This window comes from Neodiprion fabricii, chromosome 1 (genome assembly GCF_021155785.1).
Source record: "Neodiprion fabricii isolate iyNeoFabr1 chromosome 1, iyNeoFabr1.1, whole genome shotgun sequence".
In the NCBI taxonomy this organism is placed as follows: Eukaryota; Metazoa; Arthropoda; class Insecta; order Hymenoptera; family Diprionidae; genus Neodiprion; species Neodiprion fabricii.
This window is the reverse complement of record NC_060239.1, coordinates 30,813,824-30,839,116: the sequence shown is the minus strand read 5'-3', so window position 1 is coordinate 30,839,116 and position 25,293 is coordinate 30,813,824. Positions and strand designations below refer to the sequence as shown.

General features: G+C 35.8%; 5 protein-coding genes across 15 annotated transcripts; 2 read left to right on the top strand and 3 right to left on the bottom strand.

The window, feature by feature from the left end:
- Positions 1-60: 60 nt before the first annotated feature.
- LOC124178058 (protein transport protein Sec31A) lies at positions 61-8,497 on the top strand. 2 transcript variants are annotated; one of them, XM_046561152.1, is made up of 14 exons: positions 61-285; positions 809-1,019; positions 1,155-1,477; positions 1,679-1,776; positions 1,847-2,092; positions 2,171-2,464; positions 2,649-2,996; positions 3,101-3,227; positions 3,303-3,608; positions 4,095-5,275; positions 6,111-6,194; positions 6,307-6,549; positions 6,692-6,763; positions 6,845-8,497. In XM_046561152.1, the coding sequence occupies exons 2-14, from the start codon at positions 817-819 to the stop codon at positions 7,031-7,033; spliced, it is 3,714 nt and encodes a 1,237-aa protein (XP_046417108.1). In that variant the 5' UTR covers positions 61-285; positions 809-816; the 3' UTR covers positions 7,034-8,497. The 2 variants fall into 2 exon arrangements, with proteins under 2 accessions (XP_046417108.1, XP_046417117.1); XM_046561161.1 differs by lacking the exon at positions 61-285 and adding an exon at positions 420-440.
- LOC124178086 (integrator complex subunit 10) lies at positions 8,149-11,301 on the bottom strand. 3 transcript variants are annotated; one of them, XM_046561234.1, is made up of 8 exons: positions 11,137-11,301; positions 10,951-11,018; positions 10,647-10,890; positions 10,049-10,559; positions 9,668-9,984; positions 9,362-9,526; positions 9,024-9,282; positions 8,149-8,928 (listed from the first exon to the last, which is right to left on the bottom strand). In XM_046561234.1, exons 1-8 carry the CDS (start codon positions 11,284-11,286, stop codon positions 8,762-8,764), a joined length of 1,881 nt encoding a protein of 626 aa, XP_046417190.1. In that variant the 5' UTR covers positions 11,287-11,301; the 3' UTR covers positions 8,149-8,761. The 3 variants fall into 3 exon arrangements, with proteins under 3 accessions (XP_046417190.1, XP_046417197.1, XP_046417202.1); XM_046561241.1 differs by lacking the exon at positions 11,137-11,301 and having other exon boundaries at positions 10,647-10,883; positions 10,951-11,002; XM_046561246.1 differs by lacking the exon at positions 8,149-8,928 and having other exon boundaries at positions 9,120-9,301.
- Positions 11,302-11,513: 212 nt separating this feature from the next.
- Positions 11,514-19,216, top strand: LOC124178158 (arginyl-tRNA--protein transferase 1). 7 transcript variants are annotated; one of them, XM_046561380.1, is made up of 9 exons: positions 11,514-11,655; positions 11,773-11,899; positions 12,224-12,354; positions 12,439-12,611; positions 13,293-13,454; positions 14,092-14,264; positions 14,413-14,674; positions 14,791-14,975; positions 19,100-19,216. In XM_046561380.1, the coding sequence occupies exons 1-8, from the start codon at positions 11,559-11,561 to the stop codon at positions 14,935-14,937; spliced, it is 1,272 nt and encodes a 423-aa protein (XP_046417336.1). In that variant the 5' UTR covers positions 11,514-11,558; the 3' UTR covers positions 14,938-14,975; positions 19,100-19,216. The 7 variants fall into 7 exon arrangements, with proteins under 7 accessions (XP_046417336.1, XP_046417310.1, XP_046417301.1 ...); XM_046561354.1 differs by lacking the exon at positions 13,293-13,454 and adding an exon at positions 13,857-14,012 and having other exon boundaries at positions 12,439-12,869; XM_046561345.1 differs by having other exon boundaries at positions 12,439-12,869.
- LOC124178206 lies at positions 16,834-18,171 on the bottom strand. The gene is made up of 3 exons (XM_046561444.1): positions 17,645-18,171; positions 17,254-17,481; positions 16,834-17,164 (listed from the first exon to the last, which is right to left on the bottom strand). Exons 1-3 carry the CDS (start codon positions 17,834-17,836, stop codon positions 16,994-16,996), a joined length of 591 nt encoding a protein of 196 aa, XP_046417400.1. The 5' UTR covers positions 17,837-18,171; the 3' UTR covers positions 16,834-16,993.
- LOC124178135 (sialin) lies at positions 18,304-23,298 on the bottom strand. 2 transcript variants are annotated; one of them, XM_046561319.1, is made up of 6 exons: positions 22,838-23,050; positions 22,669-22,769; positions 20,854-21,748; positions 20,465-20,784; positions 20,142-20,383; positions 18,304-19,256 (listed from the first exon to the last, which is right to left on the bottom strand). In XM_046561319.1, the coding sequence occupies exons 2-6, from the start codon at positions 22,706-22,708 to the stop codon at positions 19,083-19,085; spliced, it is 1,671 nt and encodes a 556-aa protein (XP_046417275.1). In that variant the 5' UTR covers positions 22,709-22,769; positions 22,838-23,050; the 3' UTR covers positions 18,304-19,082. The 2 variants fall into 2 exon arrangements, with proteins under 2 accessions (XP_046417275.1, XP_046417269.1); XM_046561313.1 differs by having other exon boundaries at positions 22,669-23,298.
- Positions 23,299-25,293: the final 1,995 nt, after the last annotated feature.

Sequence of the window (25,293 nt, the reverse complement as noted above, 5' to 3'; positions counted from 1 at the left end):
TTTACAAACATGACTGATCCACCTGGTGTCGCTTTTAGAAACTAAATTTGAAGCCGCGTAATCACAAGTTACCACCGAACGGTAGCGACCAGTCGTAGCCGGCTACACTTCGTGGCTGGTTGTGGAGCCGGAGCCTTCCGCTGAATTTTGCTACGCCGCGCTACGAACTACAGGCAGTCCGGCAGTCGCCACGTTGGAAGTGTTGACGGTGGTGAATCAAATTTACCTGACGTTACCGAAATTATATTTATAAGGATTATTCATACTGAGCGGAACGAAAGCAAGGTTAGCCACAGGATTGTTTACATCATTATTCGTTTCAATTTTATGCCCAGATTGTGTTCTTAACTGCATATGTCAGGTAGTTCTTATTAATCCGTATGACATTTCAGTCGACTATCAAATCCTGTCCTCCACCAGACAACTGGACCTTGCATAAGGTGTATTACTTTATATTAGGAAAATATTTACGGTTTGTGATCTCATCTTGCAACGATGCATCCAGTATTCATTGCTGTACGGCTCTATCATCAATGCTGTAGCTGATCAGATCTCTTGCGTAGCAATATTGCATCTTTCATTTTTGAATTATTGTTAAGAATTCATTACTCGTACTCCGAGTAATTAAAAACTTGATACCACTGTCTGCTGTTGTACAAGTCAGACTATCATGACCCGTTTGGTTGTATTATTGATAATTATTTGTGTACTTATATTTCCAGAAGTATAACACATATATTTGCTTATGTAACTTTTTAAAAGTCATTAATTTAAAACAATTAAAATTTTTATTCGTTACGGTGATCAGTATACAAGATGAAAGTGAAGGAACTGTTACGCACTGTAAATGTGGCGTGGTCTCCACCTGCTCAACATCCGATATTGCTAGCGGCAGGAACCGCTGCTCAACAGTTAGATGCTAGCTTCAGCACATCAGCCAGCTTGGATTTATATGCTCTTAATCTACAAGAACCCGGCTATGACATGGATCTTAAAGCTTCGATATCTAGTGATCACAGGTTACCCTTGAATCATTTTCTTCCTTTCATATTCTTATTGTTGAAAATCCATATAAATTTATGCTATCCTTATCTTCCCTTATGTTTCAATTTTTAGATACTTACTGATATTTAAAAGTGTTTCTTGTTTTCAAGGTATCACAAGATCATATGGGGATCTTTCGGCAATAATCCTGCTGGTATAATAGTAGGCGGTTGTGATTATGGAACTATAAAAATTTATTCAGCGGCTAAGATGTTAGCCAATGAAAGTGATTGCATCCTCAGTAGCCCTGACAAGCATACTGGTCCTGTGCGAGCCATGGATTTTAATCCTTTCCAATCAAATTTATTGGCCACAGGAGCCACAGAAAGTGAAATTTACATATGGGATCTTGTTAATACCAACACTCCAATGACTCCGGGAACTCGAAGTCAACCTCTGGAAGATGTCCAGTATATTGCATGGAACAAGCAAGGTATAGGGTATAAATTATATTATCATAAACTCAGGTGTAAATTTTCACTTACTTATAATTAATCGAATCCCTTTCCAAACTCGACTCAGCCAATTCAAATTCCAAAACTGGTAATTTGCAGATTTGAAACTGTTGATTTAACTTCAAAATTTTTTGTAGAAAACAGTATGATAATTATAAGATCGAGTGTTACTATTTCAGTGCAACACATTCTCGCTTCCACTTTCTCTCAAAGATGTGTGATTTGGGACCTACGGAAAAATGAGCCAATAATCAAGCTGAATGATGCAAACTCAAGGGTAGGTTTAGTTTTTTTCAAGTTAATCAAATTGTCATACACTATCAACCAATTACTCATCTTAACTTCAGGTTCGGTGGAAAGTGGTACAGTGGCATCCAGATGTTGCAACACAGTTATGCCTTGCATCAGAGGATGATCAGAGCCCAATAATTCAGCTTTGGGATCTCAGATTTGCCACATCACCCCTAAAAACTTTAGCGGCTCATCAGCGAGGCGTTCTTTCAATTGCTTGGAATCTACACGACCCTGATCTTCTGGTCAGTTGTGCCAAAGACAATAGAATACTTTGTTGGAACCCAAACTCAACAGCGACTGTAAGTTTATCTACAACTTTGCATGCCATATTTTGACACTTTGATTGAATTTAGTCATGAGTGTTCATTCAATCATAGAATGGAGAAGTACTTTGTGAGTTGGCACAAACAAATCAGTGGAACTTTGATGTCTCTTGGTGTCCACGCAATCCTGGATTAGTAGCTGGCAGTAGTTTTGATGGCCATGCAGTTGTTTACTCACTCTTGGGTGGTCAGCAACAAGTTTCAAGTGAAACTTCGAACAAGATTGCTGATTCGTTTCCTGGAATGGATGCCTTTGCTCAAGCACCGCCATTGCTGCAAAATGAATCAACAGTAGATCTGAAAAAAGCTCCTAAATGGCTAAAAAGGCCTGTTGGAGCTTCGTTTGGTGTGAGTAATCTGTGTACTTTACATAATTGTGTAATCTGTACGTTGAACTAACTTATACTCAGTTTTACCGATTTACAATTTACATTTTAACTCTTTTTGATGATATGAAATGTAGTCAGTAGGGTGTTAAATTTTAATATCCATGTTTAATTTGACAATTACACAGACATTTGTTTAATTTCAGTTTGGTGGAAAACTGACATTATTCGAAAATGACCCACCTAATTCGAATGGTCGAATCATTATATCACAAGTAATAACTGATCCAGAATTAATTCACCGATCAAATCACTTAGAAGCTGCACTCCAAAACGGACAGTTTGGCGATTTCTGCAAAGGAAAAGCTGATACTGCAACTAGTGATCATAATCGTAAAGTATGGAGTTGTTTGGGTGCACATTTTGGAGATAATATCACTGGAGATATATTAGAATTATTAGGATATGATTCGCAATCGATTAACACAAAGCTCAGCAAGTTTGTACCTGAAGAACAAACTGAAACAAGCACTGAACTAAATAAATTAAATAATGTAGGTATTTTTCCATCTTGACACAAACTGAAAAATGTTCATAGTGCTGAATGAATAAAATATTTCCATAAACAGATGAAAGTTACAATTACTCGTTGTAATAGGTTTCTAATGGCAATGTAACTGACGGAAGTGCAGCATTTGATGCGATTGCTCAACAGGAGCAGACAAGACAATCTCCAGCTTCGGTCAAGCCTATTGAAACCAATTTCAAACTCAATACTGGAGATGGTAATACTTTCTACATGTGTATCTAATTACCAGCTCACAGGTCTAAGGTAGTTTACTAATTACTTGGTATTTCAGATGAAGAAGGTCTCATCACTCAGGCAATTCTACTTGGGAATATTGAAGCAGCCGTTTCTCTTTGCTTTACGAATAAGAGATATGCAGATGCAGTTATTCTATCAATGGCTGGAGGACCTGACTTACTTGCTAAAACGCAATACAGATATTTTTCGGAGCATTCAAGTGCTCTTAATTCTCTTATAAATTCCCTGGTTAGTGAAGACTGGGGTGATATTGTCAGAAATTGTGATATCAAGTGTTGGAAAGAAGCATTGGTGGGAGTTTTCACACATTCCAACCCCGAAGAGCGTTCAGCCCTTTGTGGTAAGTGTATATAATAATAATAACAATAATCACTCCTCTCTCGTCATAATCTTTCGGGTATGTCCCCATAAATGATTAGCCTGTGCAAGGTGAGGGAAAGATGGTTTCATAACCATCATTATAAGTCTGCAGCTGTGTTAAGCTCTTCAGGAGAAATACCTACTCATGATTACACAGGGGGCAAGGAAAACTGAAAAATACCTTGCTCAGGTGTAGCTGGACCCAGTTCAAACCTCAGTTTGATGGTTCGGCACTTGAACGATGTGACCTGTCTTACAATTTTTACGACTTGCCATTCAGGTCTTCTTCGACAAGCTGGGGAATGTAACTCAAATCCTCTCATTCTATAGTCTTGAACAATAGTGCAACGCCACTATGCTCAATGAATATAACAGATTGTAAAATAAATGGGCACTGATTGTTGGTAATTTAACTGAAATAATTTGTCACATGGTATAATTGAAATACTGAACATTGTTCTTTCAGATGTGCTCGGTGATCGATTGGTATCTAGTGGTGATCCAATCTTCAAACGAGAGTCCCAGTTTTGTTACATTTGTTCTGGAAACTTAAATAAAATGATCGAAGCATCAGAAGAAGAGGTTCAAGAAGTTGTGGAGTTAGTAACTATCATGCAGAAGGTTTTAGAAGCTCAAGGAAACATAGATGTTAAAATAGAGGGAAATGCGGCTGTCCTACTATCTCAATATGCTGAAATGTTAGCTGCGGAAGGAAATCTAGAAGCTGCTTTAATTTATCTCGGTAACAGTCAGGAAGCAAAAATCGCAGCTTTGAGAGATCGCCTCTGTAAGGCCTTGGGATACATTCAACCAACTGCCCAGCAAGCACAACCCAGAGCATCGATACCAGGTCAACAGACTTACTACAGCCAATCCAGAAGATCGACTCAACCTATGATTCCTCCACAACCAGCATACGATCCTTCAAAAACAGCATACGATCCTTCACGTGCAGCAATACCACAAAATAATTGGAACACAACACCTACTAAACAAACATATGGACCTGGCACCAATCAGTTTGGGGGTCCACAACAAGGCCAATTTGGAACGATACCAAATCAATCTATTCAATCAACATTTGCTGATCAATATGCACCACAAACTTACGGGCAGTTACCAGTTGTACCGCCGGTTCAACCTCCGCCACCACCACCCTCAATAGGTTCAAATCCCACTGGGTCTAGACCTTCAAGTGTCGGTCCACAAGCTCGTTCAAAGTACATTCTTGACCCATCTGTAAAAACAAGTTCTTTTGGAAGTCCATATGGCAATCAAAACTCTTTTGCACCTACGCTTCAGACGTATAACAATCAGCCACAATCTCAAGTTCCACCTATACAAGGTTTTCCCCAGCAAAACTCTTTCCCGACACAACCTACCGTGTCACCAAATTTCTATTCCAATCAACAACCACAGCTGCAAAATCTAGTGCTTAATCAACCAGCAACCAGCCTGACCAAGCCTTCACAACCTAATATAATGAATCCTATGCAAAATACTACTCAGTCGTCTATGTACAACCCTGTTAGTGCACAACCACAACCACCACCAGCTCAAACATACAGTAACGAAATCAGTTATCAACACAATTCACAACAGTCTGGCTGGAACGACCCTCCAAATGCAAATACCAGTCGAGTACAGGTGAGTCTCCTACCTTGTAGTACTAAAAATGAAGAAATATCTAAGCCAATGTGGGCGTATGGAAAGGTAATTGAACAATTCCGTTCAATAGTTTATTTTCAATACTCAAAATTTTCCTGTTCCGTATCGGATTCAATTTAGATCGTTTTTAATATCAATTTAAACTACAGAACATAGACTAAAATAAGTAAATGGTACAAAATATTCGTTAGTTCTGGCATTGACAAAAGTGATAAATCGGTGTTTATCTTTCTAAAATGGCCTAGCCATTGTTGACAGTCAACAACAATAATATAATGTCCGCGGAGCATGCAGGTAGCAGGAAATGGAAAGAAAAACACCTGAATTCTGGTACTCCAAAGGTAGCAAATCTTCTGGGAATTTTGCGTGACTTTTGAAATAATGTTACCGAAGTTCTTTAATATGTTGTTACCTGCTGAATTAATGTGTTCGTCACCTGTTTTGCATTATGGCCATTCATAATTTTGGGACTTGTTCCCTACATTCCCCGTATATAATTGGAACATTCAGTTCCTATGTTTGTTACCATAATACCCAAAAAAATTTCAGGGATTTTTGTAATACCTAAAATTCATCCTGGCTGAATACGATACATAATTCGAAAGGATTTTCAGTGTTTCACAATGTATTACATTTGGACTGCTTCCATGCTAAATCCAAGTACTAACTTAATTTTTCTGTGGAATATTTCCTAAAAACTACAAGAACTTAGTTGTTTTGAATAATGCAATTGAACATTTTGGTCTTATTATCTTATAGGTGAAATTTATTCATTATTTTCAGATTATGTTTAAGTAATTGTGTTATTATTTAGGCAAGAGCGGACTCCTTTCAGCCACAAACTCCAATCTTACATCCAATTTTCGGCAGTACTCCGCAACAGGAACCAGTTCCTAACGTAAGACTAAATACTGAATATGCAAATTTTTAATGTTGCAACTCAATCCTTACTGAATCGTCGATATTTCAATGTTGGCAACAAATTGTAATTCTGTTTAATCGCTTTTCAGCCAATTGCACAAGAAAGTGCTTACTCTAATTCCCACTTACCTTATGGGCAGCAACAACAATATGGTCCACCTCAACATATTTCATCGCAGTTCAACCCACCTGTTGAATCATTACAACCTGTGCAGTCAGCAAGAATTGCTGAACCTGAGAAACCAAAACCACCGATACCAGAGGAACATGTACATTTAAAAACTGTATTAGATGAAGTCAGAACTCAGTGTTACAACAATGCCAAGAATCCGGTAAACTTCATTAGTTGATAACGTTCATTGAAAAGTTATTGGATGAGTAATGCTGTGCTTCTTATTCATTTATGCCACAAACAAATAATATTTTCAAAATCCATGTTCACAAATTCCGTTCATACTTACTTTATTATTTCAGCAAATCAAACGAAAGATAGAAGAAGTATCAAGAAAACTGGAAGTTTTGTATGATTGCCTACGAGAAAATAAGGTGAGACAATTAGATATTGCCAGAGTTTGTAAGACAAGTATGAACATAGAAGTGACTGCCAACTGACTGTTGTTTTTTCAGTTGTCCCCAAGTACTCTGTCTTCTCTTCATCAAATGTCTGAAATGATACAGAGCGGGAATTATACCGGTGGATTGGGACTTCACACGCAACTTGTTTCCGGGCCAGATTTTAGTCAGATAGCCTCATTTATGCCTGGGCTCAAAGTTCTGTTGCAAAGTGCTTTGCAACTTGGTGTATACATCAGATAGTTTGTATTAGAACTATAGAAATCTATAGTTCAAATAATAAATTTATGCATTCGTTACGGTTTTAATTTGTAAAAAAAAATGGCACCCAGGGTCAAGAACGTAAATACATAAAAACATTTTTTCAGAACATCCCTAGTTCTAGTACGCGAAGGCATTATCATCATAATTCTTAAGACATCAGACTGATTTTATAACGATATTGAAGAGTTCAAACTGAATCACAGAAATTGATTTTATGGCTTCATTTTGTAAGTAATCTTGCGCATAATTTTATGGATATTAGACATTTGAAAGTATAATATTCAATACCACTTGAGGAATCACCAGTAATTTACAATACTCTTATCACATTTTTATCTGCAAAAAATCAAACAAATCAAACAAATCTATTTACCAGACTTTGACAAACATTTAGTTCATTTGAAATTTGCTGTATATGTACATACAATTGATTTCTAAAATATAAGTACTATATAGTACCAATCTAGTAAAGATAACGGCGTCAAAATTATCAGAATTTCAAACAAACAATTTGAACCAATGGGTTTAGAAGGGATCAACTGAGTGTTGGAATAATTCTTTATCACTCTGTTAATTATAATCTTTAGTGCACGCTACATTTAAATCTAAAACGATCTGAAATAAAATGTAGGTCTCATTGATTGTAAGACTGCTACTTCAGTCCCGAATTATCTTCTCGTCAATTTGTAATAACTTGAACATGGGAAGTATTAACCTCCAGAGTATTAACATCAACCATCACACTTTGAATAGTAATTTATTTTCCGTAACTACAAGCCAGTAAAATAATAAGCTGTTTCGAAGTTACAAAAGTTAAGTTTCTGGTGTCTTATCACACCAATTCGAATTTTTTGAGCCAAAAGTTTAAGGGTGTCTGGAAGTTAGCACAACTTTTTTTTAATATTACAACAATAGTACTTGCAAGTAAACATATTATGGAATTAAATGATTACGATATAGTCGTAATACTGACATCGTAGTGAATCCACCACATAAACCTCACTTTGTATAAAAAACTTGGAAATTGACAAATGAATTTTATCGTTAAGCACTACTTTCTAAGTTTATATGCACTAGTATTTTTTCAAATCCACTTACTTTCAAAACGGTATCTAGCATTTTCACACTAGTACTATGTCCCTGTGTCGCATTGCCATTTAAATTCTGTCATTTAATTTCAATTTAAATTTATAACAATAATGAAGAAATTCTAGGCACGAAAAATTAATATAATGAAAACCCCGCTTAACTCAATGAAGATAATTGTTAATACAATAGCGTTATAGTATATAAACTTTTTATATAACAAAAATATTCAACCTATACATTTATATATTAAATAAAAAAATATGAATTGTTGATAGTAATCTTATTTTGTAAGAAGCGAATTGTGAAAGACCTGAAAAACAATTATAAATAAATAATCCAAGAATTATGCTATAAGCTAATTTTTAATAATTCTATACAGTATTCAGCTATAAACTTATCAATTAATACACACGTTATAGACTTATGCATAAAGCTATTCACACGTAGTATTACCCAGACCACAATACAAGTAAATACACTACAAATTACTTTTATGCACAAGCGAAGCTGAGAAAATTTTGAGCAGCACAATTCAAGCCTCCTGAATTTTTTGCACTAGAATGAGCACGAGAAAAGTACTTCACAAATAATTTTCACAACATTACCAGCATGAATCAATTATTGTCCCATTAAACTATGCAGAATAGCATTTTTTTCATTGACAATAAATCTCTGTATAAGGTCATCCATAGGTTCAATTCCATCCCGTGCAGCTTGTCGTCTCATAGCTTGTTTCACTTCTTCTCGCACTCCTTTATCTGCCCCACGTGTTGTTATACGCCGACCTAGTACAATCGCAAAAATGTTAGTATGTATCAAAATTTGAGAATCTGACCATCTTAACTGAAACATTCGTCTCATTACAGTTATATTTGCTTACTCTGTAAAATTCCTGATCCACTGGCTATGTCCAAAGATACTCCACCGCCATGCTCGGTCCACAAATATGTGAGCTCCTCCAATATATCAACGCATATAATGTATGCTTGAAATAATGGGTACCCAAATGAGCCACGATTAAGAATTCGTTCAGTAATAATACCCAACGTACCAGCTTCTTGGGGCCAATCCATTTGCATTAGTACCATAGAATGCCCCAATGCCAAGTCACCAACACCTCCAGGTATTGTGAAATTTTCCTAAAAAGATTAGTTGGACCTCATTTTGATTTATTGAACTGAGCTAACTGATCATTTATTTTACAATTTCAGTACTCACTTTAATTGACGCTAAAAGTAACCTGGAGCAGTATTGGAGAACAGGATTACGTGCAAGTGTCAGATAATGCAGATGACGTACAGCTGGGACAGTTAGGTTCATAGAAATCTTACCACGTGCTACCGGAAGCATACTGGTAATCAAGACAATGTGTTCAAGCATGCTCTGGAATGAAATCAGGTACGTGACCATTAATGTCAGTAACATACCTTAGTAAAAGAAGTTCTGGATTCATCAAACTTTAGGCTAAAGGCAGTAATAATTTTGATACGAGTTCAGGGTTGAAAAATGTGATTACTAATTTACCTTGTAGTCTTTCAAAAAATAGCAAGAGCTGGCTAATCGAAGTTCAGTAGATAGATTGCAGCTTTCTTGCGACAGCCTGGACAAAGTATCACGATGTAGTCCCTTATACATTGCTAGGTCGGTTAGAAATAAGCTCAACCATGTGTCTAGTCGTAATTGCTGACTTAATTTTCCCACTTCTCTTTGAAGATAGTCGCTGCTGTGTAATATGTCCCATAACCTTACAGCTATTCCTAGTCCATTTCCATTATATTCCCCATCACTCGTCACCATTAGTGCTAAAGAATCTTCTCTCTTCCGCCTTTTTAATTTTGGATCTATGTTGTAAACAGAATGAATTATCGTGCGACTCAATTTTTTTTATATTTTTTTAGGGCTTACCAGCAGCAGATGGATAGCTCATTTCTCCAAATGCCTCTACAAGGCAGTATGTTGTTTCTGCCGAATTAATGAGCGCTGCGTGTTCATGCAATACCCTCATTAGTACCACAATAGAACAAACGAGAAGTTGTCGGGCTACAAGTTCTTCACACAAAGATCCGCTATGAGTCGACGCATAAAGCTGTAGTCTTTCACTGTAAGTTTCACGACTCCAAGGCATTGCAAAGAGGGAGCTCAACTCCCACGTCAATTTGCCCCCAATAAGTTCAACCACCTGAAATAATCTGTCCCAGGGCTGCAGAATTTGAGCATCTTGAGGATGTTGTATGTATGCCAAATAAAATTCAACTGCTTTGCAAAGTAAACGCAAACTCAGACGAGGATTAAGCTCAACAGGAGCAGAACCAAGAAGCGGAAGTGCGTCACAAGCCAATAAACGTCGAAATCCATTCACCGCTCGACCAGGATGGCTGTGCTTCTCTGCTGTTAGCAGGGTCTCTACCAAACGTGGCTGTCAAAGCAAATAATAATTGAGGTAATCAACTAAGTAAATGTTAATCAGTCTATGGAAAATGAAAATTGTGATATAAATATTTACCCCGTGAGTAGCGATAGTCTGTGGAAATCGTCCCAGCAGAAGGAGCAATAGTTTGCAGTGTTCCATTGTATCCTCACTGTGATCAGCAGTCATGACAAGAAGCCGATGTTGCAAATCTTGGGGAATGTGCTGAAACATTTGGCACAACAGATCTGCTTCTGGATCGCATTGCTCTGATCTTAAGCACGCCGTTACTGTTTCAATCTCTTTCCATATATCACGATCATCCGGAAAATTCTGAAATCTATCAAAGAAATGAAAGAGGTATGAAACAATTTTGAGTCATGTTAATAAAGGATCTTACATTTCACTGAAGCATTTTGCAGCTTCCTTGACATTTTTTGATAACTTCTCGATACGATACGCCTCAAACTGAAATGAAAGAAAATTCGATCATCAGTGGTAAAATCATGTCAAAGGTACCGATTTTAATGGTACATGAAACCAAGTGATCTATGTATCAACTATGTTGTTTATATCTCGTTCTAACCTGTACTTTGGCACTGTGGGGAAATAATGATTTCGCTGTAATCAACCACGACTTGGCGGCATAAATATTCCTTGGCAGTTCTTCTTTGGCTCTCCTTATCAGGTATTCTTCCTTCGAGAGATTTTCGGAGCTCTTTGCTTTCTCCAACATCGTGTATACTTTTGGATTTTTGATCGAACCATTCGTGTACACAAAATTGAAGGAATTAGGCTTGCCGACATTCTGGCGTCTGCTCGCTTTTTACAGCCGGTCTCAGGTATGTATGCATGCATGCGTGTATATGATTAGTACCCACTGCTCTGGCCGTTTGTCGCTTGTGTGGCATTCTAGTGGTATCATAGTATTGATTCGGATTGAGAGCGGCGGACACGAAGTTCATTTGATGTGACAGAATCCGAAATACGGTAGTAGAGATTTAAAAAATGTCGAGAAAGTCCCCAAGTCTTGTCGAATATTTCGCAGAGCGTGAAAAACACAAATGCGGCTACTGCAAGAGTCCTGATACAAACTGTAGCCATGGTGAGTAGTAAAAGTATGTATGTATACGGATAGATACGTGGTAAGAGAAGTAAGGTTATCATTTAATTTAGATTAACAACCACTATTTCAAGCACGAATTAAGATATATTTTTACAGGCATGTGGGCATATACCTTAAAAGTTCAAGACTATCAGGACCTCATCGATAGAGGCTGGAGGCGCAGTGGCAATTATTGTTACAAACCTATAATGGACCAGACTTGTTGTCCCATGTATACTATCAAGTAAGCGCCAAATAACTTTTTTGCATTGTCAGCAATGAAATAATCGTGACTTTCAATATTTTGGCAACATCAGCTTTATTCATATACTGACACTTCGCAATAGCGGACACCTTCGGGACTGAAAATCTTGTCCGCTATAAAGAAGTATCTGTTATTAAAGGGTATATTTCCATTATGCCGAGGATTTCTAACTTGTCTATTATGAAGACGTGTCCGCTGTTAAGAGGTGTCCATTGAGAGAAGCTTCCCTGTAGTATTTTCGTTTGAATGCACTGTAGGGATCTAATTTTTAAATTGTCCAATCTCAAAACTGTTGATTCTTAGATGTGAAGCATTGGATTTCAAAATATCTAAGTCGCAAAAGAAGCTAATGAAAAGAATGTCCAAGTTCTTGAAAGGTGAATTGAAAAAGAATGATACAGCACTTTGTGATGAATTTGTTCAAGACGACTCAGGTAAATGTTGATCAGTTTAATTTTTATGAATAATTCATTTATGTAATATCGAACATTGAAAAAAGAAGAATCCATTTTTTTCAGATTCCCGTCTTATGGAAGTTCAGAATTGTGCTGAACAAGTTGAAAGAGCACGTAATAATGCTACCAATATTGACGTGTCTCTAATTGCTGATACACTTGATCTAAGATTACCTTCCCCGACGAATTCCACCAATAGTCAGAGTATAACTGAAAGCAGTTATTCTGCTGCTAAGGTAAAACATGATACAAATCTAACCCCGATGTCCTCTACTAGTAAAGATTATAAGTCAGGAATGGGTGTTGACCAAAGTAAGCCACCACCTAAGAAGGCAAAAATTATACGACTGGAGCGTAAACAGAATAAATTATTGTCAATGGGAAAATCAACAACAGAAATTAACGAAATATTAAACCAGGGAAAATCAATAGCTGTTGGCAAAACGTTGGAGGAATTATTTAATGAAGAAAATGTGGGACAGAAGAAACTAGAGGTGCTAAATTAAATATGTTCAATAATTTATATGTCTGTGATAATTAATACCATAACACATTTGCTCCAATTTTGTTCATTATGCAATATTGAAAAATATATTTTGTTAGACAAAAGTTGAGCATAGCTTGACTATCGTTAGTGAATTTTCTTTTTAGCTCTGACATTCGAGCACTGAAAATATTTCACAGTATAAAATGCCTGGGTTTGTTCATATTATTGGTTATAATAGCTTCTGATCTAATTGGAATCCTTTAACCTTTAGGCCGCTGCCAAGCTATAGTCAAGCAATATAAATGTGGGCTATTTCAATATACATTAAAATCACCGGTGATCTAAAGGTTAATCGTTAATGTTACAAACTGCAATTTGTAAAATAAGTTTCTGTAATTTTTCAAACTTAAAATTTTCCTTTCCTTATAAGTTGCGGCTTGTTAGAACCTCACCAATGAGCAGTGAGTATATCAGCACTTCGAAGCAAAGTTACGAATTGTACAAAAAATATCAAATGGCAATACATAAGGACCGAGCTGAGCAGGTTACGCAACAACAATATACAAGGTTCCTTGTAGAATCACCTTTACAGGTAACTCCAAATTTCACCAAACTAATGAACGACACATCAGAGTATTAAAGTACCAAGATTAACGATAGATTTCAATGATCATAAATTCTTAGAATACTCAAAAGTTCGATCATATAAGGCAAATGTTGCAATTTAAGCAATACATGCAAGATTGGAGCAAAGTGTACCATGATAAGAGGCTAATGATCCATGTACCTCCCTTAAAAAAATATTAATTAATATGTCTCAGAAGCGAATTATTCATTTAGTTGGATGCTAAGATAATCAAATTCTTTGTTGTCATTAACATTGATAATTCCACTTGAACATTTTGGATCCTTGCATACAATAAAAAAAAAACCGTTATACTTCAGTTCCTTTGGCAAAAGCATATTAATTAAAGTCATGTTTGAATTTCTCTAGATTAAATTGGTAAGCATTTCATCTGAAGAGTTTCTGGATACTTTTGAATTAAGTGTAAATCTTTATAAAAAGTATCAAATGGCAGTTCATAAAGAATTGCCTGAAGAATGTGACAAAGATTCGTTTACAGAGTTTCTCTGCAAAAGTCCGTTGCAGGTACACTTTGGTCAAATATGCTTGATGTCCTACTACAAACTTTAATCAAATTATTGATCCATCTATACACATTTTCAAGGAATGGGTCCCAGCTGATGGCCCACCACAAGGATATGGATCTTTTCATCAGCAATACTGGCTTAACAATCAACTAATTGCTGTTGGTGTAATAGATATCTTACCATCATGCATTTCCAGTGTGTACTTCTTTTACGATCCAATTTACTCACACATCTCTCTAGGAACATATGGGTCAGTACAATCAATTTAGTACAGTTATAAAGGTACAGAAGTAAATTCAGTTTTTCGACTTAAAGTTGTTGATTTATAACGACAGAAACAATTTCCAAATGTAAATGAATTACAACGTATTACTTTATAACAAAGTTATCATTTGCAGTTCTCTTCGAGAAGTGATGTTAACAAGGCAGTTGAATAAATTAGTTCCAAATCTGAAATATTATTACATGGGTTTCTATATTCATACATGCCTAAAAATGCGATATAAGGCTGGACTACGTCCATCAAAACTATTATGCCCAGAGACATATGTATGGTGTGACATTGAAAACTGCCTGCCAAAGTTGGACAAAGAAAAATACAGCAGACTGAATGAAGATCTAGATGCTATTGATCAAAACTTGAGCAATGATATCACACAAGTAAATACCGCAATTCATTACGTATTAGACTAGATATCCCGTTTACGATTTGTAAAAGTCAATTTTATATTGGATGTATGCAAGCCCTTTTCACTACAGAGCAATATTCATTACAGGTATCAGTTTGTTACAACAGAAAGATCATACCCTACCATATTTACAAAAAACAAGCATATTCGTCAGCTGATGAAGATGAAATCAGGGAATACAGTCACCTTGTAGGAACAAGGTGTGCACGAAACTTGGCCCTTTATCGCAGATGATCAAATTGCCACATAATGTAGCAAAGGATATTTAACAGGTTGGTCATTCCTTTGAATCATATCATTAAGTAATTTGATGTACACAAAACAACCAAATAATAATTATTATCTATTCATATTTATCAGACAAATAAGGTTCACATTTTAAACCAAGTTCTCTAAAATTGGTTCAAAAATTTTTCTGTATACCTTAGACCTGAAGCGCCATGAAAAATGTTTGCTAGTGTATTTACAGATCAGTGCTACTTTGTGCATTTTGTGAAAACACGATCAATCTTTTTTATGAATTCACAGTACCATTTGTTTCTGCCATTGGCTGCATGTTCTCTCCAAAATTTTCGGAACTAATGTCGGGTACGTGGGACAGGCCTTGGTGAAAATATTGTAAACGACTGTTTCCAAATAGAATGAACAGCAGTCCTGGTCCTAAATACATTGCTGCATTCACAAAAAACATTATCCTCCAGCTCCGTATAGCATACTAAAACAAAGTAGTTGTTATAGAATCTCAAGGCAGTTGTAGAAGAACTAGGAAAACTTTTTGTGTTAAATCTTACATTTGCATGCAGTAGCCCTCCGAGCGTCAAGGCAGATATTACTGCGGAAGTTGTTCCAAAAGTAGATATTAGACTTATTATATTACTGCCATAAACCGGTGAAAGATCTTGAGGAATTGCAGCACTGCTTTCAGACGAAGCACCATTAAATGTCATCATTACTGTGATCGTAATATAGGCATACCAATAGTTACAGTGCAAGTTGAGCCCTCCTAAGCATAGTGATAATATCCCTGGTATGATATGTGCTGAAACAGAGAGAGAAAATTGCGATAATCAAATGAATATTTATGCTCATATAGCATAATATTAATATGTTAAATCGGAATATTGGAGAATATCCATTATTATTCAATTAAAAAATTATAAAACTAGTGCTACAGCATCTGCAGACACGAAAAATACTTACAGAAAATTGTGAATATGCGCCTCACTGTCGTGAAATTTTCAACGGATAAATGCTGATTATATTTAACAAACATCTTCCACATATATGTAATCAGACCACTAAAAAACAGTCGGGTAAGATACGGAACCAGAATGTATAAAGATGCCTGGAAAATGTAGAGCAAGAGATATTTTTATAGGTTTTTTTTAACAGGTCTAGGTTCCTTACCTCTTTTATCGTAAAGCCGGATACTTCAACAAGATATTTAGGTCCAAAAAGCAGCCAGAAATAAAAATTCCAGAGATCACCGTACATAAATATGCACAACACCCAAATTGGTTTATTCTTTAGTATCCTCCACCATGGGATTGAAACAATCTTCAAAGTTTCAATAAGTTTAACATTTAAAATCAGATAATTGTTAGCTTGTAGAATTATAATTCTACCTTTTAATTATCTCACATTTCTTAGTTCCAAATATGTTCCTACAGGAATAGTTTCTTCTAAGTAGATTCTTTCTTGTGCAGAGACAAAATAATTTTTAGCTGGTGAATCTGTGACTAACAAACACCAAAATGGTGTTAATATGATTCCAACTGCACCGATTGCGTAAAATGGAATATCCCACCCTAGCTCTTCACCCATATAAGCTGTTCCTATCCAACCGCAGATTGTCCCAAGTATTCCTCCTGTAGTTCCCAATTGGATCCTATTATGCAGTAAAGAACCCCTCCACAATATCCTGATTTATAAAATATATTTTCTTTCTCTATAACAGAACTAAGGATTAACCATGTAACTGCTAAGGCATCATAGCGGTGTCAAACGTGCCCGTGTCGTAACTGCCAGAAATCGCGAAATGCCGTCATAAAGTAATTCAATATTTTTTAGTATCTCTGGTGAATATTTACTTTTAAAAGCACGTGTTTTCAGTATTTTTGAGGTCAAGGGATCCGATTATGCCGCTACAATGCCTTGGCAGTTAAGTGGTTAAAAAGAGTAGCACAAAAGATTTAAACATTGAAATGTAAGATAGTACATATCATTTAGTTACCAGCATTGAAAATATATGATATATATATTTATTCCCAATTGAATTCACAGTTTTACTTCACTGGTTGTTGACTGCTTTAAGTAGCACAAAAAATTCAACACAGTGTCCAATATCCTTTGTCACATAATTTATCTTGTACTCACCATATAAACTTCCAGAAAACAATATTCTATCATTCGGCGGAGCCCATTTCAGTGTCAATATTGCAAATGACTCCTGATTGAGTCCCTTGAATTAATTATAATCAGTATAAAAGTTTGTGATTGTAAGAAAAATGCCGGCATTAATTTCACTTTTCCAAAAATCATATTGCTTACTGTGCAAATGCCGATGAAAACTTTCATGAGAAATATTGTCCATTCTCCAAGTCGAAGAAAAAGCGGGATCAGTGTATTCGCAGTACTGGGTAACAAAATGAACCAAGAAATTACGTTTTTTGGACTAAAAGTGGCAACGTACGATCCAAAAAGTTCAGTGCTGTAGAAACCAGCGTAGTGAGCAGCTACAACTCCACACATGCTAAGTTCAGACCAATTATGTATTGGCTGTAATATAGAACAACTTATTCAATGGTGTGTGCATATAGCAGAAATATATGAACTAAATATTCACTATTACCGATGAACATTTTGTTTTTCTCGTAGGCAAAATAGTATAAATCTACTGCAACATTTATGAACTGAAACAGGAAATTTGTTTCCACTATACCGAATGACGATTACGGTAATTTTCAGACATCTTCAATGATGTTGCATTTTGAACGCATTCGTTGTCGGTTTGAATGAGTACTCTATTTCTCGGGACCATCGTCAAAATAGCAAAGCTCATCTGAGCCCTCAACATGTAAATGCTACATTTTGCCAAAAGGATCATTATTGCAATTGCGTATCGAATCGCCATTTCATGTCACCAATGAACATAATTTTTTTTCTGTAACTAAAACATATTAATGCTATACCTCATAAATAAATTGAATATTGTATTAGTTTTGGATTAGTATTATATAGAATTGGATTATTTCATTCAGAAATCCAATTCTAACATTCTGAGTGGGAATATTTTCTCAATTTTTTCGATACTTGACATTTAGCATTAACTGTGAACATTACTTTTTATTATTTCAATGAAATGTGACTAAAGAAGAGTAAAATCAACGAGACTTGATGTCTTATTAAGCAGTCGGTTGTTTTGTAGTGAAGCGTCGAAGCCATGAGAATAATTATTCAAGTCATTAACTAATTTTCAGGATATTTATTAACGTCAAGCCAATTTTCTACAAATTATGCCTGTATTTCAGTGCAGTTATTTGATTTTGAAACGTTTTCAATTGAAGCTAATCAATTTATAGTGATTAAAATAACTCACAGTTATAAAGGAATTAAATAAGATTTTATTAAAACAACTTTCTCAAAGCGTATATTACAAATAACTGAAGAAGTATTGATTTTACATAAAACAATTGCTTCTAAGCAACTCATTTATCTACAGAGTCACTTTGTTCCATCAGTTTTCAACTGAGTTTCCTCACCATCTGTATACTTTTAATGAGATTTCTTATTACTTCATACAAATTCATTTAAAAAACCACGAAATTCATATTTACCATGATTTGTTGACATAAAATATGAATCCCTTTTCTATCTGACGACCTACTCTGTAAAAATATTCAAAATCACAGACAAAATCTTTGTGCCTAGATAATATAATTGTGTAATATTACTTAACTTCTTAAACGCTATAAGAATTTATTATTATCTCCTATTTGAATCCGTACATCGATTTGCTGTAATACAGTGCAACAATTTTTACAGTCATTATAATGGGCGCAATAGTTTGTAACTTTTCAAATGCCAAATGAATGGTTTGAAAATTCACTAAAATATTTTTCATCTTAAATGTACACTATATAATCATATATAAAACAGTGATCAATAATACACAATATTAGTGTCTGATCGTACATTTTTTTACCGTATGATATTACCTTTGATTCATTTGAAATGTGTTAGGTTGGCAAAGAAATAATCTGTTCACCATATACAGTTGAAATCCCACATTAATCACATTGTGACTTTGATGAAAACAAAGCCAAGTTTCTACGGTAAAAGTAAACTCCACATTGAATTAATATATTAATTCACAAAATTTATGCTCTTTGTGCAGTTGGAACAGGTACGGATGTTGCAGGAGCATCAGCTGGTGTTGTAACATCATTCCATGGTTGAACTTCTCCGCTTCCCCCGATGAAAAAAATTATCATGCTGAATATGCACACCGCTGCGCCAACCCAAAAAACGATCTGCCAGTTTTCAATCGAATCCTATAACGTATATTCAGGTATGAGTTATTTAAATGTCAAGTTTCATTTGAACTGTTATGTTCTGTTCAATGATACATTATCAATTATATTAAAAAAATAAATATGTGTGACAAATGCAAAGCATCAGAATGTTAGCTATCCATGTACCTGAAAGAACATGTACATATTTTTGAATATATGGCACAAACAATTGTAGAGATATAAGATTGCAGAAAACTGGGTTGATCATTACCTGAATACTTTCAGTACTACAGATAGATCATAATGTAGAAACAGAAAACAGTCAGGCCTTAACAGTCTCGGTGACAGTACTGACTGTTCTAGGAGTAAATTAAAACACAGTTCCGCAAATATTGATCATGTGTATTTATTAAAAGTACAAGTTAGAACAGCAGATGTCGATGAAGGTGTTAGCAACACAAGTTTACAGCTTGGGTGGAATCCTTAAAAATCTAGTCTAATTTAAAATAAAAAATGGTGAATCGTGTGTAAAAATATTTAGGTTGATGTAAGACACCATTTCAAGATCACCAGTTATAATCGTACTATGAGTAACGGCATCATAGGTACAAGAATTACTGGGGGTCCGATTTGGCTGTTGTTAGTCTGTCACAAGAGAATTTTGCAGTCGTGGATCTTGCCAAGCCTCCAGGTGTTGTGCAGTTAACAAATGCGAATAAAATAACAGAAACTTCAAGCCCTGCTTTAACTCCGTAATACGAATCTACGTACTACACGTAATACAAAAGATATGGTAGTAACAGCATGTACATGGGATTTGTGAAACCACATTGAAATACAGTTAGCGCAGGTTGCGATTAGCAAGCTATTTTAATATAGATAATGCAGAATGAAGCAGAAGTGTTTTAAAGAAAATCTACATACCTCATCACCAATGATTGTGGCTACAATTGGAGGTCCGATGAATCCTGAAGTACATCCAATAGTATTCATGATGCCGTATAAAAATCCAGCAAAGTTAGGTGACAAATCTTGATTATTTGATAGATTGGCAATAACGGCACAGCCATTGAATCCCAAGCTCAGAACGAGAAACAAGTTAGCCAGTACGAAGTTGCAGCCTGCGTAACTTACGCCGATCAAGAATAATCCAGGAATTAAGTGAGCTGAAGTATACATAAATGTGTTACAAATATTATGATGCATAGGTGTCTGCTTTTCCAAGAGAAAAAGGAAAAAAATCCTACAAAATATTGTTGCAAGTTTCCTCAGCCATGTAATACTTATGTATTTCCGTCTCTTGATCGAGTCACCAACCCAACTGAAGAAAAATCCAAAAACCATTCGGCCAGCCCATGGGAGCGAAGCAAGTGCTCCTCCTTTCGTTAATTTGAATCCTAAACTTTTTGTGAGATACTGCGTCATGGAATTTTGATAAAAGAACAGTAAGAACATGTTCCCGAAGTGGCAGCAAACCAAACTGATGAAAGGCACCGAAGTCAATATTTTCTTCACTGGAGTTTGACGTAAGGTTGGTTTTTCTTTGCCTACTATACCCGCTTGTGATCTATACAGTGAAAAAGTAATAGTTAGATATCAGAAACTGAGAGTTTCTTCTTTCAATCAATTCATATACCGTGCAATGTATTCTTTTTCTTCGTCTGTAATACCAGGATGCTCCTCAGGGGAATCATATGCTATCAGTGCCCAAAGTATCACCCAGACTATCATCATTAAAGATGGAAGATACCACGCTGTTTGCCAATTAATTGAATCTGCTATGGCAGCAACCATTGGATACGTTATTATTGTGCCAAAGCTTCCTCCCAGGAGAGACCATACGAATCTACTTTTCTCATCTGGAGGTGCCCATTTCGCTACCATTGAATGACAAGCAGGAAATGTAATTCCACCGGCAAATCCAATTATTACTCTTGAAACACAAAGAACACCCCAATGGATCTGAGCTAGAATTGGGCTAATCAAAGATAATATCGCCGCTATCAGGGTAGTCCAAAAAATAGATCTCTTTGGTCCCCATTTGATAGCCACAATTCCACCCACAAAATTTCCTGGAGCATTTCCGTATCCATAAGAGGATAGAAGCTGAGCTTGAGTTTGGGCGTCCCACTCAAACACTCTTTTGGAGAACAAGGTGAATCCATCGTTGCCGACTCTCTCCTGACCAAGTAATTCTAAATCTCGCCTGCGGCGAAGTTTGTGTCCCGACAACGCTTTACTTATATTGTGTTCATTAATATTCTGTTTGTGAGTTGCAGCGTCTAGGCTGTCATCTTGGACCTCGTTTTCATAAATCCAGGGGCTATAAATGTTTTCAGGGTCATACCAGATTGCTCTTCTTTCACGAGATGGTTCGCTGGCCTCCTTGTCGCAGTAACCACTTCTAGACGAACCATTTTTTGATGCAGTCATTGGAACGACAAGAATTGGCATTTGGAGACGAGCCATGTAGGATGTCCAGCATGCGGTAAACATCATGACACAAATCATAAACCTCACTGGGATAAATTCTGTGAAACAGTACATCTACGATTTTATACAAATTTTCAAATATTTGCCTACAACATTATTACAGCAAAGGTAAGTGATTCAACAATAAAGAAGAACTCAAACATATTGTTTAGATGGGTTGAGAACAGCATTTAGAAACAAAAAAAGTATCTATAGTACTTACTAAGTACAGAATAATGTTTATCACAATTTAAAAAACCATTGTAGCTACTAATTCCTAAGAAATCATCATCAGGGGTAACATTAACATTCTGCTGCTTGTACCCTAATCTTTGAAACCACGTGAAGTCAGATGAAAACTGTCACATTACTATGAAGACATATTTCACCCATCATTACTCTATGTTTGAAACATGAATATATTCAGAAAATTATTTAGTAGACTTACGAATCAATGTCCAACATATTGGCATTATTAAATTTCATATGAAAAGCGGCGTAAGACTCGAAAATAAAAAAAATAAATAAACCGAATTGAAAATGTGTTCGTCATACGAGATGGTAGACATTGAGAACAAATGAATACTATTGTTGAGATGAAATGGGAACAATTTCACTCACCATTCCCTCAGTATACTTCAAGTATCAAACAAATATATATACCATGCAAAATTTGAAATGAAATGCTTTTTTTTCACTTCTATTGGCATGCTGAAAGTAACCTGTTGCTACTAAATCATACTGAACATATGAATCTCAGTTTGTATACAAGAATAAGAATAATTCAAGTAATCACAAATGTACTGGACAAGGTATGAGAGACATATAATTTTTAAAGAAACATCTAACACGAATACAATTTGAACCTTTATCAATATGTACGCTTCGTGCAAACGTTTCAAAGCAGTATACCAATAGTTGCAATATAGTTAAGTTGGAAGAAAGTTGCAGAATTACGAGTCTAGCGACTGAAACTTACGTGGAAAGTAGCGCTGGTACAATTTGTCGTACGTCTTCATTGCGGCCAGAGCAAGTAGTTGCAATAGAATGTTGAAGCTCGTTAATATTTACTCCCGCTCACTTGAAAATTTTGAAAATATCTAAAAACATTTCTAAATTTTCCGCGACATTTTGGCACAAACTGTTACCTTTTTCACCCACTGGAATCTTAATGTATGTAATTTCACCAAGTGTTGTGTCAGAACCGTGGACTTACTTCTCTTCTCCGAGACTTTCGCAGGCAAGTGTCGGCCAGGTAATCCGTCCTCTGGTATTTATAGACTTCGCCCCAATGGTGGGGAGAAAATTACCACCCTGATACAAAGGAATACCCTTGGTACTTACCTTCTGTACCATTGATGCCCTCCGCAATCCTCTCCCTCCCCGCCCTTCATGGCGGATTTCTATTCGAAGGGAAATCGCGTAGGATAGATAGAAATACGAGAAAGAAGGAAATGGAAAGGAGAGGGCAGGTAGTGGTTCGTTTTTCGAGCGCGCAGCCCTTGTAGCAAATTACTTTGGTATCAGAATTGTGTGAACGAGATTTTTTGCAGCATATTGTAATAATATATTTAGCTAATTCATATTACATGTGGATACGTAGAAAATTGCTTTAATTTAATCTGAATCGTAATTTAAATTCCAAGTAATCCAAACGAAAACGAAGAGCGGTGGAAATTGATTGAAGCAGTATTAAATGCCAAATTATCCATGTGTTTCGGAACCAATTTTTTTTACGAAAAACTCTACCTCTCTCGTCCGCAGTTCATAGAGCAATGAGAAAATGTTCCGATTCTTTTTCTTGAAATTGAGTTCACCTAAAAATAGACTTCTACAAATTCACCATAGACATCTCACCAATTTTTTCGCATGTAATTTTTGTTTTTTTTTCAATCGGTCGCAAAGTGTACAAAAAGATAAACCACGTTTCGTACAAGTCTTATCGCATAATATGACATTGTGCACCTACGAATTTTACGATTCATAAACTCCGAGACGCCGTTGTTTACGAATATATAAATTTTTATCGCCTCGTGATAGAAAAAAAGGACGCATAACGAGTGAACTGCACGATTGTAATGCAAAAAGAATGCATTTGTAAAGTTCAATGAGCACGTTTTATACTTTATCCGTGGTAAGTCGAAATCACGTAATTCATCATGATTTTTGGAGGAAATTCACTTTACATCACGCGAAATATTTATAAATCTTTTTATAAAAGCATCGCTATCCATATAAATCTTAGTTGATACTGCTTGACAGGACTATATTAACATGTTGTATTTACAGTTTCTCCATCAGTCAAGAAAGGCACAAAGTTATGTAATAAAATCCGCGATACTTTCAGGTTTGCAGATGACCGCCGACCGTCACGCGAGAATTAATATACGTATATTCTTTACTATTTCAACTCGCATAAGCTTGAAGAACTGTATTATTCCCATTTACTTATCGCTGTGATTCTAATTTGGCTAGCAAACGTTAAATTTCTAAAATTGGTTATCTTCATTTTATTTTCGCAGAAAAAAAATTAATCCACCAAAAAAGGAAAACGTCAATGACCTTGAATGTCTATGGAAATATTTTACTGCGTGAAGTGTTTGCCAATTATATTAGACTCGAATACTTCTTGCTTGATTTTAACTAGTAATGCATGTAGTGTATGAAATTGACGTCGCTGTACATATACACATGCAGTACAGAGGTTGCGATTGTTTCGCATTTACTTTATTCGGATGTTAAACTATTACGAAAAAAAATTATAACCCGTCTAAAGCGTCATTCGCAATGGACCTAAGTTCTAAAGTTTTTAATTTGAACTTAGTTCTAAATTCAACTTTCGGCTTGTATATATATAATTGCCTGCCAATGATAAACTAAATGAACGCTGTTATTATTATTATCATCATGATTTCTATTTCCAGTGAGCAGCTTATAGTATTGTCCACGCGTATCAAAATCCTGACAAAACGCATTCTAGTTCTCGAACGTTCTAATTACGAACAGCCTGCTTCGAATTAGTATCAACACGATCATTTGTTCAGAGTTATTTCATTAGAAAGTTATAAACATCCGCGCAGTCTCGTAGGATCACTGTACAGGTTTTTGACCGAATGATATTTATGGAAATTAATTTTGCCAACGTTCCTCTTCTTGACCTAGTTCTCACCGATATTTCGTTTGAGCTCTGTGCTCTAAAAGATAGATATGCGAAATTTCGTACGTTCAGCTTATTGCAATTTTTTTTTTCTGTCCATATACTCCAGTATGTTTGATAATATGAGCCTTAAATTGTTTCGTAACGTTATCATGTGCCCCAGTGTCGTAATCGATTCTCAATATTAAAATGATGCGAATGCTAATTGAAGAAATATAGCGGCTCTTCATTTTGCGGTATGTTCAAAGCTGAATTATAATACCTCAGCGTTTTTCCGCAAGAGTTTTAACTTCTTAGCTAATATGTTGTGCTTCACCTCTTGAAAATACTTCAACAAATGTTACGTGACTGACTGATGTACAATTTCAATGTGCATAACGTTTTATTGTTAACTTTGGATCGTTATACGACTCGCTCGCGTAACTGTTCTCCGATCAAAAGTACACG